This window comes from Gracilinanus agilis, chromosome 6 (genome assembly GCF_016433145.1).
Source record: "Gracilinanus agilis isolate LMUSP501 chromosome 6, AgileGrace, whole genome shotgun sequence".
Classification (NCBI taxonomy): Eukaryota; Metazoa; Chordata; class Mammalia; order Didelphimorphia; family Didelphidae; genus Gracilinanus; species Gracilinanus agilis.
In genome coordinates, this window is record NC_058135.1 from 46,486,534 (window position 1) to 46,504,953 (window position 18,420).

An 18,420-nucleotide genomic window follows, 5' to 3' on the forward strand; every position below is an offset into this window, starting at 1 on the left:
GAATAGGGAGAAAAAAAAAGAAAGGAAGACTTGATCTGACACCTTGAGTATGCAGATTTGAGATGGGTAAATGGAAGTTGTGTTCTACTTTTTGAGCAGAGGGTTTTTGAGGGAAAAAGAAGGAGAGATGGAAGAGAACAGATAGGGAGATGAAAAAGAATAGATAGATGTTCTACTCTTATAATTGGATCCTTGACTAGGGATAATTTCTAAAATTAGTGTATATGGTATTGGGAAAATCACAAATAGTTCTGGAATTCTCTTGAAAGTTATACTGGAGAGATTCCTGTGTGGCTCCTCTTAGTTTTTCAGATGGCCCAGGTACAAGAGAAGATAACAGCCCTGATTTATATTCACTATGGAACTACTCAATCCAGCACTCCTGTTTCTTAATTCAGGTTTTGTGACTAAAGTGTGATATATTAATTATTGCCAGAATATGCAAACATAACTGAGTGATTAGCCTGGTAGGGATGCGTAAGGCTTGTTTGAGGGTATGGAAATAGTTTTCAGACTGCTGCTTAGCAGAATTTCTCTGAGCTGTAATGGGAAAGACTTGTCTTTTAAGGAAGGAGAAGGCTTCAGAGATCCAGTGGTGATATAGTACTAAAGACAGAGAATGTTCTGTGATGGTTAGGAGAGGCAATTCTAGGGCTCAACCTGGACTGGACCTCTTCTGACCATCTAGGCTACTAATCCTTGAGTGACACAAGGATGGCATGAGCCACTGACAGCTTTGGCCTGTACATATGGCATGAGCCAGTGACAGCTTTGGCCTGTACATGGAGCCCCTCACTATGTGTCCCTTGAGACGTGAGGAAATGTTTTTCCTATCTGCCTTCCCTTTTTGGAGCAAGTTCCCATAATCAGCACTTATGCAAGTTGTGAATTAATGTTTCCATCTCCCCAAACAACCTATTAGGTTGATAATTGAAAATTATCAAATTGTTAGGGAACACACTTTGAGAAGTGAGTGAAGTTTAGTGATAGATAGATGACTTGTAGCTTGCAGCCTTCATTTACCACAACTGCAGTGGGATTTTGAGCTTGGAAATATAACCCAAAGCTTTCTGGATTTCCTCCAGAATCTGGGATAAAGAAATTTATCTGTAAAGTATTGTTATTCAAGTAGTTATAGATGCCATATTAATGTGGGCTTTACAAAGGATATTTTTTAGCAGAAACATCCCATACCAACTCTGCAAACAACTTAGGGATCAAAAACTCCTAAATAGTTCAAATCCTGTCAGAGGAAGATTTCTGGGGATAAAATCTGTTGGCTAACTGTTAATGTTTAATATCAGTTCCTATTGTGCTAATTTTCTCTCTGTGTATCTGGTGTTCTAGTTTTTGCCCCAGTCCTAGGTTCTAGGATGCTCCCCCTTGTGACCTGTCTGTCAGTCTGGGGAAACAGTCTTTGGTCTCCAAGCCTTCAGGCCCCTGGCAGTCGATGCAGAGGCACCTGAGGACCCTGTGCCCGCAGCTCCTCCTCCTGTCCCCCCCTCTCGAAGACTCTACGCCCCTTTTCAGCTTGAAGAAGCTACATAAGATTGAAACCATCAGCCCTCTTCCCTTAGACTTTTGGAGGAGGGGAGGGGAGACAGCATGGGACCTTGTGGGACGTTGTACCCTAGAGACAGCATAGAACATTGTACCCCCTTAGTGAAAAAGTTTTTTCAGGCAAACTAGAGGCTGGAAAATCCCTTTTGTTTCCACTATGTACCCTTCCCCTTATTCTTAACCAGCAGTTTTTGTAAAGGAATGAATTAGCACCATTCAGCTTATGGCCCTGTGTCAGTATTACCAGATAACCCCCACCCTTAATACAATGTGTGTTGACACTAATCTTTAAGGGACCCCCTGAGGATGATTCCTTAGGATCAAAAGGAAAATTATTCTTTGGCCCTGAGGAAGATTCCTCAGTAAGCAAAACAAAAAAAGGGAGAAATGTTATAGCCAAAAGAGCTTATAGAAATATTATAGCTTATAGAAATATTGTAGCTTATAAGAATATTATAGCCAAAAAGCTAAACTTGGCAATTAAGCAGGGGTTTTTTGGATAACGTCATGCCCAGCTCAAGCAGCACAGTTATCTCTGGCTCACAGTTCCAGGGACACAACTCCTGGCTGACAGCCCCAACTCCTCCCCTGCCCCTGGACTGAACAGCCTTGAAGATTCCTAGACAAGAACAAGCCTTGAAGATTAAGAATCATATCCTGTGGCACCTGGGAGCATCCCTACTCCCTCTGTCTAGCTATTAGCTAACCCTAAAACAAAGGCACCTATATCCTAGAAACATATGTATTCCCTCTTCTGAATGTACCCCTTTGAGACTCTCTTTGCTGAGTTTCCCCAGTGCATACTGGCAATAAAGCTTTCTCCTGCTTTGATTGCATTGTCTCGTGTGTTCCTCTGGAGGTCACCCATTTTGGATAGTTTTTTTTTTTTTGGTTGTAGAGATAGCATTTTTTGTCTTTATTCATTTTTGCTTAATTTATTTTTTTTAAACCCTTGTACTTTCGGTGTATTGTCTCATAGGTGGAAGATTGGTAAGGGTGGGCAATGGGGGTCAAGTGACCTGCCCAGGGTCACACAGCTGGGAAGTGGCTGAGGCCGGGTTTGAACCTAGGACCTCCTGTCTCTAGGCCTGACTCTCACTCCACTGAGCTACCCAGCTGCCCCCTGAGGTCACCCATTTTGAACCCTAACAGTATCCAGAAATGAATTAGTCTGCAACCAAGAAATCCAGTGAAGAACTTCAAATAATGCAGACCCCTGATGTAAGTTTACGTATTCAAACAAGAATAGAGTTTATCTTCAAAAACTAGCCTCAAAATTCAGACAATACTAACATCACCCTTCCATTTATTGACCTAGAACATAATTTCTGAGTATAATTGAAAACTTTTCTTATAGCTATCAGTGTCTGGTATCAGATATTTGTCACTTACCATTGTTTGTTGAAGTTAAGTATATCGATGAAGATGATGTTGGTGATATTGTTGCCTCTGTAGTTTTCAGTTTTCCCTGTGTGGTCATTGCAGTTGGGACACTCTCTAGAATTTTCTCTGGAAGAGGGACATAGGGTTAGAGGGATTCACTTATGTCTTGAACTATACTAATTTAAGTTGAAGTATTTTTGATGAGTTCATCAAATGTGGTTTGTTTTAAGAAGGTACTGCCCCTTCTTAAATGGTTATAATATTAAAGATCCACAATCAGTAAGCCATGAACTCAGGACACTTCCATCCTTGACTGTCAGGGTGATTTTTAATGATTCACTAATTCTTCTCAGCCAATACCCCATCAAATGACTTGTATTCATTTGGAAACTTAAAAAGATCATTAAGATAGTTTATACCACTCTAGAATTCACTTGTTCTTCCCTTCCGTACTTTCTCCCTTCCCCTCTTCTTTCCTTCTTTCCCTCTCTTCCCCCTCTCTTTCCTTCTCTTTCTTTCAATAATTTCTTTCTTTTAAAAATTTATTTCCCCAATTACACACAATAACAATTTTTAACACATATTTCTCAAAATTATAGCATCCAAATTGTCTCCTTTTCTCCTTTCTTTTCCCCCTTTCAGAGATGGCAAGCAATTCCTCTGGGTTATATATGCATTATCCTGCACAACATACCTCTATATTAGCAATTGTAAGGGAATACTCACATTAAAACAAAACTCCAAAATAAAAGCACAAATAAGCTAAAGTGAAAAAAAGTATCCTTCGATCAGCATTCTGATTTTTTTTTTAAACCCTTACCTTTCATCTTAGAATCAATACTAGGTATTGGTTCCAAGGCAGAAGAGTGATAAGGGTTAGGCAATGGGGGTTAAGTGACTTGCCCAGGATCACACAGCTAGGAAGTGTCTGAGGCCAAATCTGAACCCAAGATCTCCTGTCTCTGTGCCTGGTTCTTCACCTAGCTGCCCCCTTCATTCTGATTCTTAACAGTTCTTTCTCTGGAGGTAGATAGCTTTCTTTGTCAAAAGCCCTTCAAAATTATCCTGGATCACTGCATTGTTTAGAGTAGCTAAGTCTTTTATAGTTGATCATTGCATTGTACATGTTATGACTTATGTACAATGGTGTCCTGTTCTGCTTATTTCACTCTGTATCAGTTCATGTAAGTCTTTCCAACTTTTTTCTGAAATCATCCTGCTCGTTGTTTCTTAAAACACAATAGTATTCAATCACCATCAACAATTTGTTCACTATTCCCAAGTGATGTACATCTCTTCAATTTTCTGGATAAATTTAAGAGAGAGTCAATCACTGGATTGATGTGTTAATCCCCATGTAGAATGAGGCTGGGTGGCTTAGAGTCTGGCCAAGAATATCACCATTGTATTGCATTCTGGCCAGATCATATGACCTCACATTCCCTGATTTTCTATATCCATAAGTTGCACATTCTAAAATGGATATAAATTTCACATTGAGAGTTACTTTATAATATGGCTTTAATGTATGCAGTTTATTTCTTCTCAAGGAACACAGACTTCTTGTGAAAATACAGGAGACAGAACAGTCAACTTAATAATCATTTATATTTGATTCAGGGAGGTACATACTTAGGTACTCATATACTTTGTTCCTGGTCCTAATCCACTTGTAGCTCATCCTTAGAACTTAGGTATAGAGGGGAACACAGAAAAAAGGAATGACAGAAAATTGACAAACAATATTCCATTTGTGAGGAATCAAGAACTGATTAAACTGTACTTACATTGGTTTCTTCTTAATCCATTCATATTTTTTTCTGATCTTTCACAAATGGAAGAAATGAATTTATGGCAAGATTCTTGAAGGGAACAGGATTCTTTAATATAAGCATTTAAATGAATTCGATGAAGACATTACCACAAGTCTATCATCAGTTGGGTAGCATGTTTCATTTTGAGTCCTCTGCACTTGTGATTGGTTATTAGAAATATCAGAGTTCTTAGACTTTTAAAATTGTATTTCTTCACAATCTTGTTATTATTATATAAATTGCTTTTGAATGATGAACTCAAAGTACACACATATACATATACACACATATATACTTACACGTTTGGACATGGATAATGATGGGAAATTGTTTTGCTTGAATATACATGTTGTAATATTTGCTTTTATCAATTGGGGATCAAAAAGAATGACTGAACATAAGAAAATACAATTTAATTTAATTTAATTTTTAAAAAGATATTACCATTTGATGGAGATGGAGATTTGGGAACTACGGTTATGGACTGCATAGTTGTCGTCAAAGGATTTCCAGAAACTGTAAAATAAAAGCTGAATTTAGAAAGTATACATTTTAGGGTGAAGAATAAGTTTAGTGAATTTATTTTTAGGACCCAAACCCTATGATTTCCTTAGTAAGATAACCTAGCATTGTAGATTTACTTTCTTAGCAATTTATTATCTTAGAAATCACCCTGGATATTAAGAAGATAAATAGTTTGTGTAGAGTCATATAATTATTAAATGTGAGAGTTTTGCATATAACCCTAGGTCTTCCTGAGTATGGGCCAACCCTCCGTTTCTCTGTCATTTTGCAGATGGCAGATCTCTTTGCATCTCTATCAGATGGCAGATCTCTTTGCAATAATCCATATACAATCTGTATTTGTTGTTGTTATTGAGTCATTTCAGTTGTGTCCACTTTTTGGAACCCTATTTGGGTTTTTTTTTTCTTTTGGCAAAGACACTGGAATAGTTTGCCATTTCCTTTTCCAACTCATTTTGTAGATGAGGAAACTGAGGCAAACAAAATTAAGTGATTTGTCTAGCCTCAGAGCTAGCAAGTGTCCAAGGCCAGATTTGAACTCATGAAGATGAGTCTTCCTGACTTTAGGCCTAGTATTCTAATCACTCTACCAGGCAGTTGGCCCACCATATCTATAGTTGTCTGTAACTCATGTTTAAATAGCATATTATAATTTACAAAGTGTTTTCCTCAGTATGGTCTTATAAGGCTGAGAGTATTCATATTATTTTATAGATGAAGAAAGTGAAGTTAAGAGAGGAAGATAGATGGCACATTTAATAGAATGTCAGATTTGACAATAAGGTTTGTCAATTTTTTGTCAATAAGGTCTGAGTTCAAATCTTTCCTCAGACTCTTACTGGCTGTGTGACCCTCAGCAAGTCCCTCAGTCCCCAGTTGGCTTAGAGATGATAAAGTAACAGTTATCTCCTAGGGCTGATGTGAGGATAAAAGGAAGTACTTTGTCTACTCAGTTGTCCAGGACTGAAAAGCATCTCAGGGGCCATTTAATCCTACTCCCTCATTTTAGTGATGGGAAAATTATGGCCTAGACATGGTAAGTGACTTGCTCAAGGTCATCCAAGTAACAAGTAGTAAGTCTGGGAATTCAAAGAAAAGTCCCCTTCCTTTAGGTCCAATGATCCTAGAGGTCTGAACCAAGACAATTACAAACAAGAAGAAATGTTTACTGATATTTATATATCACTGTGAGGTTTGCCACATTCTTTACATATTTTAACTCATCCAAGTCTCATAAATATCAGAGATATTATTCCCAATTTATAGAGAGTCAACTGAAATCTTTGAGGCAACTCAGAGAGGATAAATGACTTTTTAAGAGTCCTGCAGTTAGCAAGTTTATCAAGATGGAATTCAAATTTAGGTTTTCCTGACTCAAGGGCTCACTTCTCACTGCTATACCTTATGTCTGATGAAAGTAATCTGATGATGTTTGTTGTTATTCAGTCATTTCAATCATGTCTGAGTCTTCCTGACCCTTTTTCACATTTTCTTGGCCCTGATAACAGAGTGATTTGCTGTTTCTTTCTCCAGCATATTTTACAGATGAGGAAACAAAGGCAAACAGGGTTATATGACTTATCCAGAATCATAGCTAGTAAGTGTGTAAAACCAGATTTGAACTCGGGAGATTAGTCCTCCTGACTTACAGGCCCAGCATTTTCTCCATTGGACCACTTAGCTGCCCAATACAATTATAATGTAACACTGTACAACAAAAATTGATATTCAGAGTAGGTCAGCAGAAAAATGATTAGAGGCTGCTTAATTAGCTTACTGAGAAAAGAACTAGGACTACTAGATTTCAGAATGAAATATATTGTCTGGATGAGGGGAAAAAAAAAGATAGTTGGGTGAAAAAAATCTCCTGGGAACTAGCATCTATGTATGAGGAACAGAAGTCAGCTATCATAGGACTCAGCCATGGCTGGAAGAAGAGCACCCAGAAATGGCTCTGGCAAAATGGGCATTTCAGAACACATTGCATTGTGAAAGCAGTGAACAGGCAGTGACAAAGAGAAAAGCAGGGGTAGGATGGTTTATGACAAAGCAAAGTGACCCTAGAGAAGACTCCTGAGAAGTAATGAGTCCTGGGACCCACAATATCAGTATGTTGGAATTTCACCTCCTTTTCATGTGAATTTTCTTGGGGAGGACTGTGATGAATAAAACTACTAAGAAGGGAGCCAGAATGTGTGATTGGGGTGGCTAACAATTTGCTTTTCTATTTTTGATAATGCCTGAAAATAAGTTCAAATGACTTTGTATAGTAAGGAAATTGAATCCGCCCTTGGAAAGAGCCAAAATGACCCACATAATTTTTTTCCAAAAGAGACACCTTGCCAGGAGCAAACCTAAGCCACAGAAAGTAATAATTTTTGAGAAGCCTCTGAGATGGAGACTAGGATGTATAAGCCTAGAGTTATAGTTTTTTATTTTTTTTTTGAAGGGACAGATCAAGATATGTATGTTTTATTCTAGAGACAAATATATAGCTTTATAAATAAGTATTTTACATAAGTATGTAATATGTTATATATTAATATATCTACATAGCATATCCAAATGTGTATATATGTGTATATATATGAGTTATAGTTCTAATGTAAAGTGTTACAGTAGAATAAGACATTTGTTGAGAGAAAAAAATCATAGATTTTAGGTTAGAAGGATGAGAGAAGTGATCTGGCTCAATTCTATCATTATTTTACAGATGAGGCAACTAAGGCCTGCAGAGGTAAAAAATAACTTGTCCATGGTCATACAAGTGAAAAATGGCAAAACCAAAAGTTAAACTCAGGTCCTATGACTTCACAAGCAATTTGATGGTACAGTAGATAAAGTACTAGACTGAGAGTCAAGAAGACCTGAGTTTAAATACAACTTTAGATATTTTTACTAGCTGTGTGATCTTGGACAAATTACTTAACCATGTTAGCCTCAGTTTTCTGTCTGTACAATTAGCTAGAGAAGGAAATTTCAAAACACTCCAGTGTCGTTGGCAAGAAAAGTCCAAATGAAGTCACAAAGAGTTGAATGTGACCAGAACTACTGATAAAATTTGCAACTCCAAAATCAGAAAATCTATTGTCTATCGGACACATTTAAGTTAATATATATAAACAAAGAACTTTCTCAAGTTTCTTGTTATACTTGCCCTTCCATCAACTTGAATTTCTTTAGTTTATTTAAAATTTCATATAGTGGCATGATAATATTTAGTCCCTACCATTTCTAATAGCTACATGGGATTATACTCCCTCAAGTGCTTTCTCTTTTTCTACATGTCCTACAGAAGTACCCTATCTTTGGTATTTCCCATATCAATTAAATACAGCATCTTAATTTGGCATCAGACAGTGTTTGTTTTTAATAGGCATGGTATTTAGAGGTGTTAGCAGTTAGCACTGACTGTTTATTGAAAGGATATACAGAAATGGCTTGTTGTGTTCTGCATTTACAGTATAAATGGAAGCTACAAGACTGACTTTTCACAGGTTTTCCTATAATGAAATCAAAAGCTTTTTTCACCTCTAAAACTCCATTTCACACACTAAATTTTACTTTTTCCACTCCAATGTAGGACAGACCAGATCAGAAGAAGCCAGAGGCCAAATTTCTTGATTATTTGATTGCTTTGGTTGTCTATTTTAATTATCAAGGGGATGAAGCAAAACCTAGCCTGAAGTAGGGTTAACTGGAGGAAGTTATGCAGGTAGAGTAAACCAACATAGTGGCTAACTACTAAGATTGTATAATATGACTTGAAAACGAGGCATAAACAAACTACTTTGTGTTATTAGCTACAATAGCATTCTTTTTCAACTAAATTCGTGTTGATGTTTGTTTTTCTATTGCGTTAATTTCATCCTGTATCATTCATCCTTCCTCCCAGAGAGCAAACCATAAAACAAGGAATTTGTTTAAAAGAAAAACAAAATGAGAAAAAAACCACAAAAACTGATCGATAGATGGAAAGATCTGAAAATACATGCAATATTACTCACTCATGGACTTATTCCCACTTCAAAGGAATGTGTTGTGTTTTGTGTGTTTTATTTTCTCATATCTCTTTTTGGAGGTTAAGATTATTTCTTGGTAATTTTGCAACATTAATTTTGTGGTTGTGCTTTCCATTTACATTGTGATAGTCAATGTGAATGTTGTTTGCTTGGCTTTGCTTTCTTCACTCTGCATCGAAGTGAAGAAGTCTTTATAAATCCTTCTGTATTTTTTCATATTTATTATTTTTGTGATTTCTTAAATCACAGTAATGTTCTGCTATATTCATGCACCACAATGTATTTAACCATTTTCTATTCAACGGATATCTACTTAGTTTTCTGGAAAGTGTTGTTCATAATAGTATTATAAACTGCTAAGATAAAACATCAAATTGTAGTCTACACACAGAATCTAGATAAGGCATTAGATAGAGCACTGGGGCTCTATCAGAAAGGCCTAAGTTCAAATCCAGCCTCAGACACTCATTAGATGTGTGTTCCTGGGCAAGCCATTTATTTATTTATCCGATTTGAAAAATTTCAATTAACTAATTAAGAAAATATTTCCATGCTTATCTGATTCGTGTTCTTTCCCTCCCCTCCTCCAAACTCCCTCTCATAGGCAATGAGCAATTCCACTGGGTTTTACATGTGTCATTGATCAAGATTTATTTCCATAATATTGGTATTTGCACTGGGGTGATCGTTTAGAGTCTACCTCCCAAATCATATCCTCATCGAACCATGTGTTCAAGCAGTTGTTTTTCTTCTGTTATGCTTGTTGCATATTCTTGCTATGTTGGGGCAAGGTAAAACTTCTTTGTTAAATTTTCAGTGACTTGGGAGTGCTTCATTTCACCCCAAATATTGAATTTGAATGAAGTAAATATGATATTAATCGCACTTCTGACACCTGGATTCTAGTTCCTCCTCTGACACACACTCCACTGTTTGGAACCTCTAGGCAAGTTAATTAAGCTCTCAGTGATGTAGGTACCACTTTAGGGCTAAATGTTACAGAGAAGGTACCAATCTGCCTTGGTAATGAGGGCTTCCTTGTCTGACAATTTCTTATACCATTGAAATCTTAGGTCCAGTTCTTGTCTTTCTCTTTGTATTGAGCACTATAGGGTATGTACACAGTGTTCAATATCTAGTCCCCATCCTTCTGGGTCTTGCCATCTGGTTAGAGATATTAAAACCTAAACAATATCCCCTTTATGTCATCCCTAATGAATGGTCATCCATTCTCCTTGAATTGACTCCTAAAGCAACATTTTGGGAGAGCATAATTAGAAAGATTTTTTTCTTATATCAAATTAAAATTTGCCTCTGCAACATTCACAGTTATATGACTGAAGCCAATGAAAACAAATCTAATCCCTCTTTCACATAACAGCTCTGCAAATATTTGAAGACAGCTATTGTGTCCCCCTAAGTCTCCTTGTACATATTTAACTATAAAACAAAGACTTATACGTTTAATGTTGTATCTAAGATAATAGACAATCAGTGCCATAGGAGTTCAGAAGAGGAAGAATTCACTTTGATCTTGAAAGGTTTCATGGAAGAGAAGGAATTTTAGGTAGTCTTTGACAAACAAGTTGGACTTCATTGGATAAAAATGGTAGAGGGCCTATTTTAGACAGAGGGCAGGGCTCAAAGGTAAGGAAGTACAAAGCATACTTTAGTGATTCTAAATATGAATGAAATGAACAGTTTGTGCAGAGCAATAGGGGGAAATAGTCAGAAGTCAGGAATCAGTAAACGTTTGTTAAAGACCAAGTCCTGGGTTACATAGTAAGAACTGGAGATGTAAACTTGTTTAAAAAAATAGGATAGTTCCTGATACTAAGGAGCTTACAGTCTAATGATGGGAAGTAATATCCAAAAGGTAGCTAAAAAAAAGGTAGTGGAGGGTAATAATGTAGATAGATGTCTATTTCTGGATGGTCTTGAATGCTGGGTTAGAGACTTTAAACTACCAAGTAAGCAATGGGATACCATTTCAGGTTATTGAGAAAGGAAATAATAATATAGTCAAGGCAGTGTTATAAAAATCTTCTTATGGAGGTAATAGGGAAAATATATCTACAAATATATTTATAGATACGCTCTTTGTGGTGGCAAAAAATTGGAAAATGAGGTGATGCCCTTCAATTGGGGAATGGCTGAACAAATTGTGGTATCTGTTGGTGATAGAATATTATTGTGCTCAAAGGAATAATGAACTGGAGGAATTCCTTGTGAACTGGAAAGACTTCCAGATGAAGAGTGAAAGGAGCAGAACCAGGAGAACCTTATACACGGAGACAGATACAGTGTGGTACAATCGAATGTAATGGACTACTAGCAGCAATGCAATCATCCAAGACAATTCTGAGGGACTTATGAGGAAGAATGCTATCCACATCCAGAGAAAGAACTGTGATAGTAGAAACACAGAAGAAAAACATTTCCGTGATCACATCGTTCGATGGAGATATGATTGGGGATGTAGACTCTAAATGATCACTCTACTGCAAATATTAATAATATGGAAATAAGTCTTGATCAACGATACATGTAAAACCAGTGGAATTATTCATTGGCTATGGGAGGGGGGGAAGGAGAAGGGGAGGGAAAGAACATGAATCATGTAATCATGGAAAATATTCTAAATTAATTAATTAAATAAAATTTAAAAATTTTCTTGTGGAAGCTCTGTGCAAGAGGAGCTAGAAGAATCAATTTTCCCCCAAGCACCGTGATTCTCTTAGCTATGTTAAAATGGTATTGGATGATTAATACATGCATACTAAGATAAAATCTTCTTTAGATTTTTTTTATTAACCCTACATTGACTAGCATGTTTCCGGAACATAGCTTAAAATATAAAAATGATGGACCAAGGATGAAGTTCACTCAACAAGGACAAAATTGACATTTATTTACTCTTCTAAATCCAATAAAAAGGACATTACATTGAAAAGAAGTAGAGAAGGGACAGCTAGGTGACTCAGTGGAAAGAGGTCAAGGCCTAGAAATGGGGGATCCTGGGTTTAAATCTATCTTTAAAGACTTCCTAGCTATGTGACTCTGGGCAAGTCACTTAACAAAATTTCCTAGCCCTTACCACTCTTTTGCCTTGGGACCTATACTTAGTATTGATTCTAAGACAGAAAGTAAGGGTTGAAAAAAAAAAAGAAAATGAAGAGGATATTCCAAAAAGGTAGAAGCCAATATATATCAAAATGTTTTTAACAACATTTTTTTGTGATAGCAAAGTATTAGAAACAAGTTATATATTAGAATAAGTTATAGAATGCATGAAATGATTATGTAGCATATGAATGTAATAACAATCATATATTTTAAAACTGACAATATGAAAATTCAAAGAATGTAGGAAGATTTTACATAACAATATAGGATAAAAGAAGCAGAATCACAATAACCACATACAGAAAGACTAAAAAAATGTAAATGAAAGACTCTAAGGAGAAATAAAATTCTGAATAACTGATGAAACTATAATAGTGCTGGAGAATAGATAATGAAACATAGTTCTTTCCTCATGACAGAGGGTAATAGCTATACTACAATGTTCTATACATTGATAGATGCAAACACTGTTATCAGGTGTTTTTGTTTAATTGATTTTCTTTGTTACCAAGGAAGGTGAGAGGAGAGATATATTCTGAGAAATGAACTTGATATAGAAACCAAAAATATCACTAAAACTTATTTTAAATGAAATAAAAGAAGAAAAAGAAAGGGCATTGGGTAACACTGCTTTTGTATAACCACCACACTATATACCCTAGCAAACATCCAAAATGTAGGATGAATATTTACAGTTGCAATGCACAGAAATTCAAAGGGATAAATAAAAGTAAAAAAAAAGGAACCATTAGTAGTGAAATTGATGACTTTAGATTTCTAGTCACAAATGCACAGAGTATAGTTACCAAGTAAGATAAAGTAGAGGTCCTTATTGAAAGAAGAAACAAATTTTGACCACAGATATTATTGAACATAGGTAAAATGATACCAATGATTGGACTGTGAAGGTTACACTATATTCAAAAGAAACAACATAGGTAAAAGAAGGGGGTAGTGGGAGAATCACATTATATATTAAAAAAGTAAACTCATGTGAGAAAATCTTCTTCTTCTTTCCTCTCCAAAAACCCCACATAAACCAGTACTTCTAAATTGTTTTGCCTTTATGATCATTTCATCTTTCAACAAGTGGAAGAAACAATAAAGGGAAATTCTATTTTGAGCCTGAATCTTGAGAAGTGGTTATTACAGTGGAAGAGATAGGTCCCTTCTGGGAAGGTGACCACTTTTTCTTGGAGCTTATGTCTGATATAACCCCTAGATTTTGAAAAAGCAGATTTCAAAGTATCTCATGTATTAAAATGATTTAACAACATGAACTAAATAGAAAGTCAACACATAAGGGATGAAGACAAAGAAAAACTCTCTTGATGAGTGGGATAAAGAGATATACCTAATGAGATGGATATATTTGGGGATCATGGAACTTATCAGTCAGGTTAGATTCTTAAAAGACATGCAGAAGGCGAAGGCAAAGATAGGTGACAAGAAGGATGCAAAGACATGGTATGGTCTTAAAAGAATAGTATGAAACATATTAAAGTTCAAATGATCTGAATTTTTCCCCCACAAAAACCCCCAAACCCCAAAACTAAGGGAAACAAAATGGACTAGGCTTTTTTTAAAAAGCAATTTTGGAAGGGAGAGAGAAGAAGACTAGTTAGAAGGCTCTTGAGAAACTCTAGCTGAGAGGTTTGTAAATTAAATATAAATTGCACCCCTTTTAGAAACCTGTTTTGGTTGATATCAACCTCACTCTTTGACTGGGCAGACATGCATATTATGGGAGGACATCAGAGGTCTCCTGGCTCCCAGGCATCCTGGAAGAGTCTGGCCCCTAGTCCTGCATGATTCCTGGCATCAGGAAGACAGGGCTCTGACCAGGACTGAGATCAAGCCTGTCCAGTCAGAGAGACTCAGGAATAGTAACATCATCTGCTATTTTAAGAGAGAGAGGTTGAAGGAAGCACAGATTTCTATTGGGATGGAGACTCTTCTTGGTACTATTGTTTTGGGCTAGCAAAAAAAAGACAAGTGTGGAAACTCTAGTTAATTAGATATGCTCAAGTGATTATATGACTTTCTCCATTTTTTCTAATAAATAATTATAAACTAACATAGAGTCTCCAGAGAATTTTAATCAAAACAGAGGGGGAATGAATGTCTGAATGAGGCTTAGGGCTGCATTAGTACAAAGAAAGGAACACATCCATAAGATGTTATAGAGATAGAAATGAAAAGAAATGGTAACTAATTGGATGTGCGGTGGAGGTAGAGTACAGAGGTGAGGATTGTAGAAAACTTGGGCACAACTAGCTGACTCTGGATAGAAAGCCAGGCTTAGAAATGTGAGATCCTGGGTTCAAATCTGGCCTCAGACACTTCCTAGCTGTGTGAACCTGGGCCAGTCACTTAACCATATTGGCTAGACTGGTGATAGATAGACCTTTTAGAGGGGCTGATGATGTGAGAAATGTCCTCAGGCATGCATGGAAAGGGGGAGGGGAGCAGCCCAACCCCACTCCCTCTGGCTTTCTAGTAACAAATACTGGCAAACTCTGTGCTTGGGTGATGGTAGATGTGCCTACAGAGAGGATTCTGAGTGTACCCTCTAGCATATGTACCATAGGTTTGCCATCATAGACCTAGCCCTTACTGGTCTTCTGCCTTGGAACTGATATTTAGTACTAATTCTAAGACAGAAGGTAAGAATTTTTAAAAAAAATAATAAAAAATAAAGCAAATTGAGGGGATTAGGGCAGCAAATGATTATTATGGGAATAAAATGAACTACACTGATTCTATCTTGTGACTCAATTCTGGAGCTACCTTAGTTTTTTCTTTCTATTCATTTATAGGCCTAGGCCAAATTTTGTCTTGTGTGAAAAGTTTATTTAATTGTGGGAATTGGGAAAAATCTTTATTGCATTGTTTGACCTTAGCCCTGACTGGCTGGGAAATTGAGCCATCTATGCCTGCTATTTAGTGATCCTTAACCAAAGACCTAGGTTATGTGGACCAAATGCTGCAAGGAGTTTTCTCACAAGTGTATATTTCAAGTGACCTAAATGTCTCATCTGAAAACTGGTCCTATACTGATCAATAAGTTATTGTTTTCTCTTGGGAGAAGCAGAACACCTCATTTTCTGAATTCAGGAAGTCACTCTCCCTCTTCCAACTCAGAAAGTCCCTAATCTTTCATCCAATTAGAAATCAGATTACCTAATATATTGTTTCTTCTTAATTAATTGGTGGTCTTTTTTGATTGTTTTTAATGTATAAAAGTCTGTCTCCCCTTGTATTTGGGGTCCAGCTATACCCTGAGAAGGAGCTTTGTCCTAATTTGTTAGGCAATGGATATACATTGCTTAATAAATCAATATACTCAGAACATCAAACCTTTGTTTTCTCAGTCATTTCATCTTTTGCTCATTACAAAGTATCTTGGTGGTGCCCTCAACAATAGCACGGAGTCTGAAATAGAAGTGTGTTTGGGAACAACTGTTTCATAGTTGAATATGTATTGAGTTTGTCCATGAGATATTCTGCTTAAAATGTTCCATAATCAATTGCTGATTAGGAACTGAACCTCAGGAGCTAACGTACGGCAGATATATAGATCTGTGAATCAATCTGCATAGAGATAATGATTTAACCCATGCTAATGAGATCATTAAAATAAAGAATTATAGAGAAATAGATATATTCCCTTTGCTTATTTTTCATGGCAAATAATTAGCCCACCAATGCCCAGGAATACTTTTTCATGGATAAGGTTTCCAGATTAGCCAGTAGGGTTCAAGAATGGAAGAGAAGAGTAGAAAAAGAAAATGAGAAAAATGTGACTAAAGTGTGCTATTTAGAAAGAATAAGCCTAGGTAAAGCTTTATAAGAAGGACTCCTGTGCCATGAGACCACAAACTCTAAGGGAAGGGAGGGAACGCCTCTGAAAGAGGAGTGGTGAGAACTAAAACAAACAAAAAATCCTCCCACTATTTTTGCTAGGGTTTGTCACTGTCCTAATGAATGTTTATGTCCTATTCTTCCCAAAATGAAACCTTAGTCTACACTAAGCTTTATATCTTGAGTTTATGAGTATCAAAATTACCAAATCATAGCAGAAATGAACCTATAGTTGCATATTCCCCAGTTCTTAACTGCACCAAATAGCCTGGTTCCTCCTAGGGTCTGCTGGAGCTTCAGTACTTATAATTTGTGTGTATGGTGCAACTACACAATTGCCTTGCCCACATTTCATAGGAGAGAGAAGATTCAATTTCAGTGACATTCCAAGGAAAGGAACAAAGAGTAGAGCTAATAATTTTGCTTAAAAAATCAAAAGGTTCTTTTTGGTTTTGCTCCATCTTTGATGATCTTAAAGTCCTGTTCTGAATTAGCCTAAATTTGATAACATTTTACTGGCAGTATCTCAATCTTCTCGGAATGAGTAACAATAACTGAGAAATAAAAATTCTGAGTAGAGAATCACTGAATTTGGAACACAAGCTGCTGCTAGAAAAAGCATCTCATGATCTGTTTGTTGTGTTAAATTATTTTTCTCTACCAGCCACTGTAGACAAACCGAAAATGATTGTAGATACTCCCCAGGTAGTCTTTAAACCCAGGGGCATCATCATTGCTGAGTTAAGTCTTTGAAAAGTGTTTCGAGGTTGGCTGGGGAGAACAGACACTAGCCACTGGTTAATAATGAGCACTAGTTTATCCTGAAATCTCAACTATTCTCCTCAAAAGGATCCTTTGGTATTTTTCCATATCTCTTTCTGCAAAATGAGGAAAAGCTCAGAAGGGAAAAGAAGCCTTTGCCTTTTTGATTTTGCTTTGTCAAATCCTATCATGCACTATAGATCACAAAGTAATAAAAGAAAGTCAATAAAGGAAACATGACTGAAAAATATAAACCTATGTGGAGACTGAGAAATAGATTCTAAATAACTAATGGATAAAATGACAGACCATGAAAAAGATAAATCATTATTTTAAAGAGAATGCCAACAGTGAAATAGCATGTCATATAAAGCAATCTCAAGAGGAAAATATATGCCTCAAAAAGGTCTCCCATGACTTGTTTGTTATCTTAAGTTATTCTTCACCTCTCACTACAGACAAACTGAAAATAATCAACAATTGTCAGGCAATATTTAAACTGAAGATCATAAAAAATAAACTGAAAATTATTGTCAGGATGATGTTATATATTGAGGAAAATATATGTCTCTGAAAATAGATCATATGAAAGAGAAACATGAATCCAATATACAATTAAAAAAACCCCTAGAAAACCAAGAAATGAACATTCTTAGAAGAAATATTTAAAGTCAAAGGGAAAATAAACAAAACTAATAAAAGAGCTCTTTAAAAAATGTAATCAAGAAATATTAATTAATTATTTCTTTTGTGTCGGGTATTGTATTAGTAGTGGAGGTAGATGCAATAACAAAAAATATAAAAAATCTTTGCTCTCAAGGGAATTAAATTCTATCAAAATGATAAACCTAAGCTAATGGTTAAAAAGTATCAAGAGAGAAAAACAACTTCTAGAAAAAGTTTTACAAACAGTTTAGTGAATGTACAACCAAGAGGAAAGAAAACCATTAGAATCTATGCAAAGCTGAAAATATAAATGAATGAATAGCTACAAAAATATAAAGTGTCCAGATTAAGATGATATTTAATATATTAAATATTATAAAATTGAATATATAAAAACTCAATCTCAGAAAGAGAAATTAGGCAAGCCATAAGCAAACTACCCAAGAAAAAATAATCCTGGACCTAATGAATTCACATGTAAACTCTATGAAATATTTTAAAAAGGAATAATCCCTTTGCTACATAAATTCTTTGAAATGAGCAAACCAAATTCCTTTTATGAGACAAAAATAATTCTTCTATACAAAAACTGATAAATTTTGTTGGCCAAGTTTTATTAATGTATATTAATATTTAAATTTTAAACAAAATCTTTCTTTATTGGTTCTTTCCTTCCTTCCTTCCTTCCTTCCTTCCTT

General features: G+C 35.9%; 1 protein-coding gene across 1 annotated transcript in view; it reads right to left on the reverse strand.

Moving 5' to 3' along the window:
• The window catches only part of EMCN (endomucin), a 170,995-nt gene that overhangs the window by 97,924 nt on the left and 54,651 nt on the right, over positions 1-18,420 (reverse strand). The window contains exons 2-3 of the mRNA XM_044681625.1: positions 5,202-5,273; positions 2,953-3,069 (exon numbers count right to left, since the gene is read on the reverse strand). Coding sequence (XP_044537560.1) covers positions 2,953-3,069; positions 5,202-5,273 — 189 coding nt within the window. The remainder of the gene's footprint in view (positions 1-2,952; positions 3,070-5,201; positions 5,274-18,420) is intronic.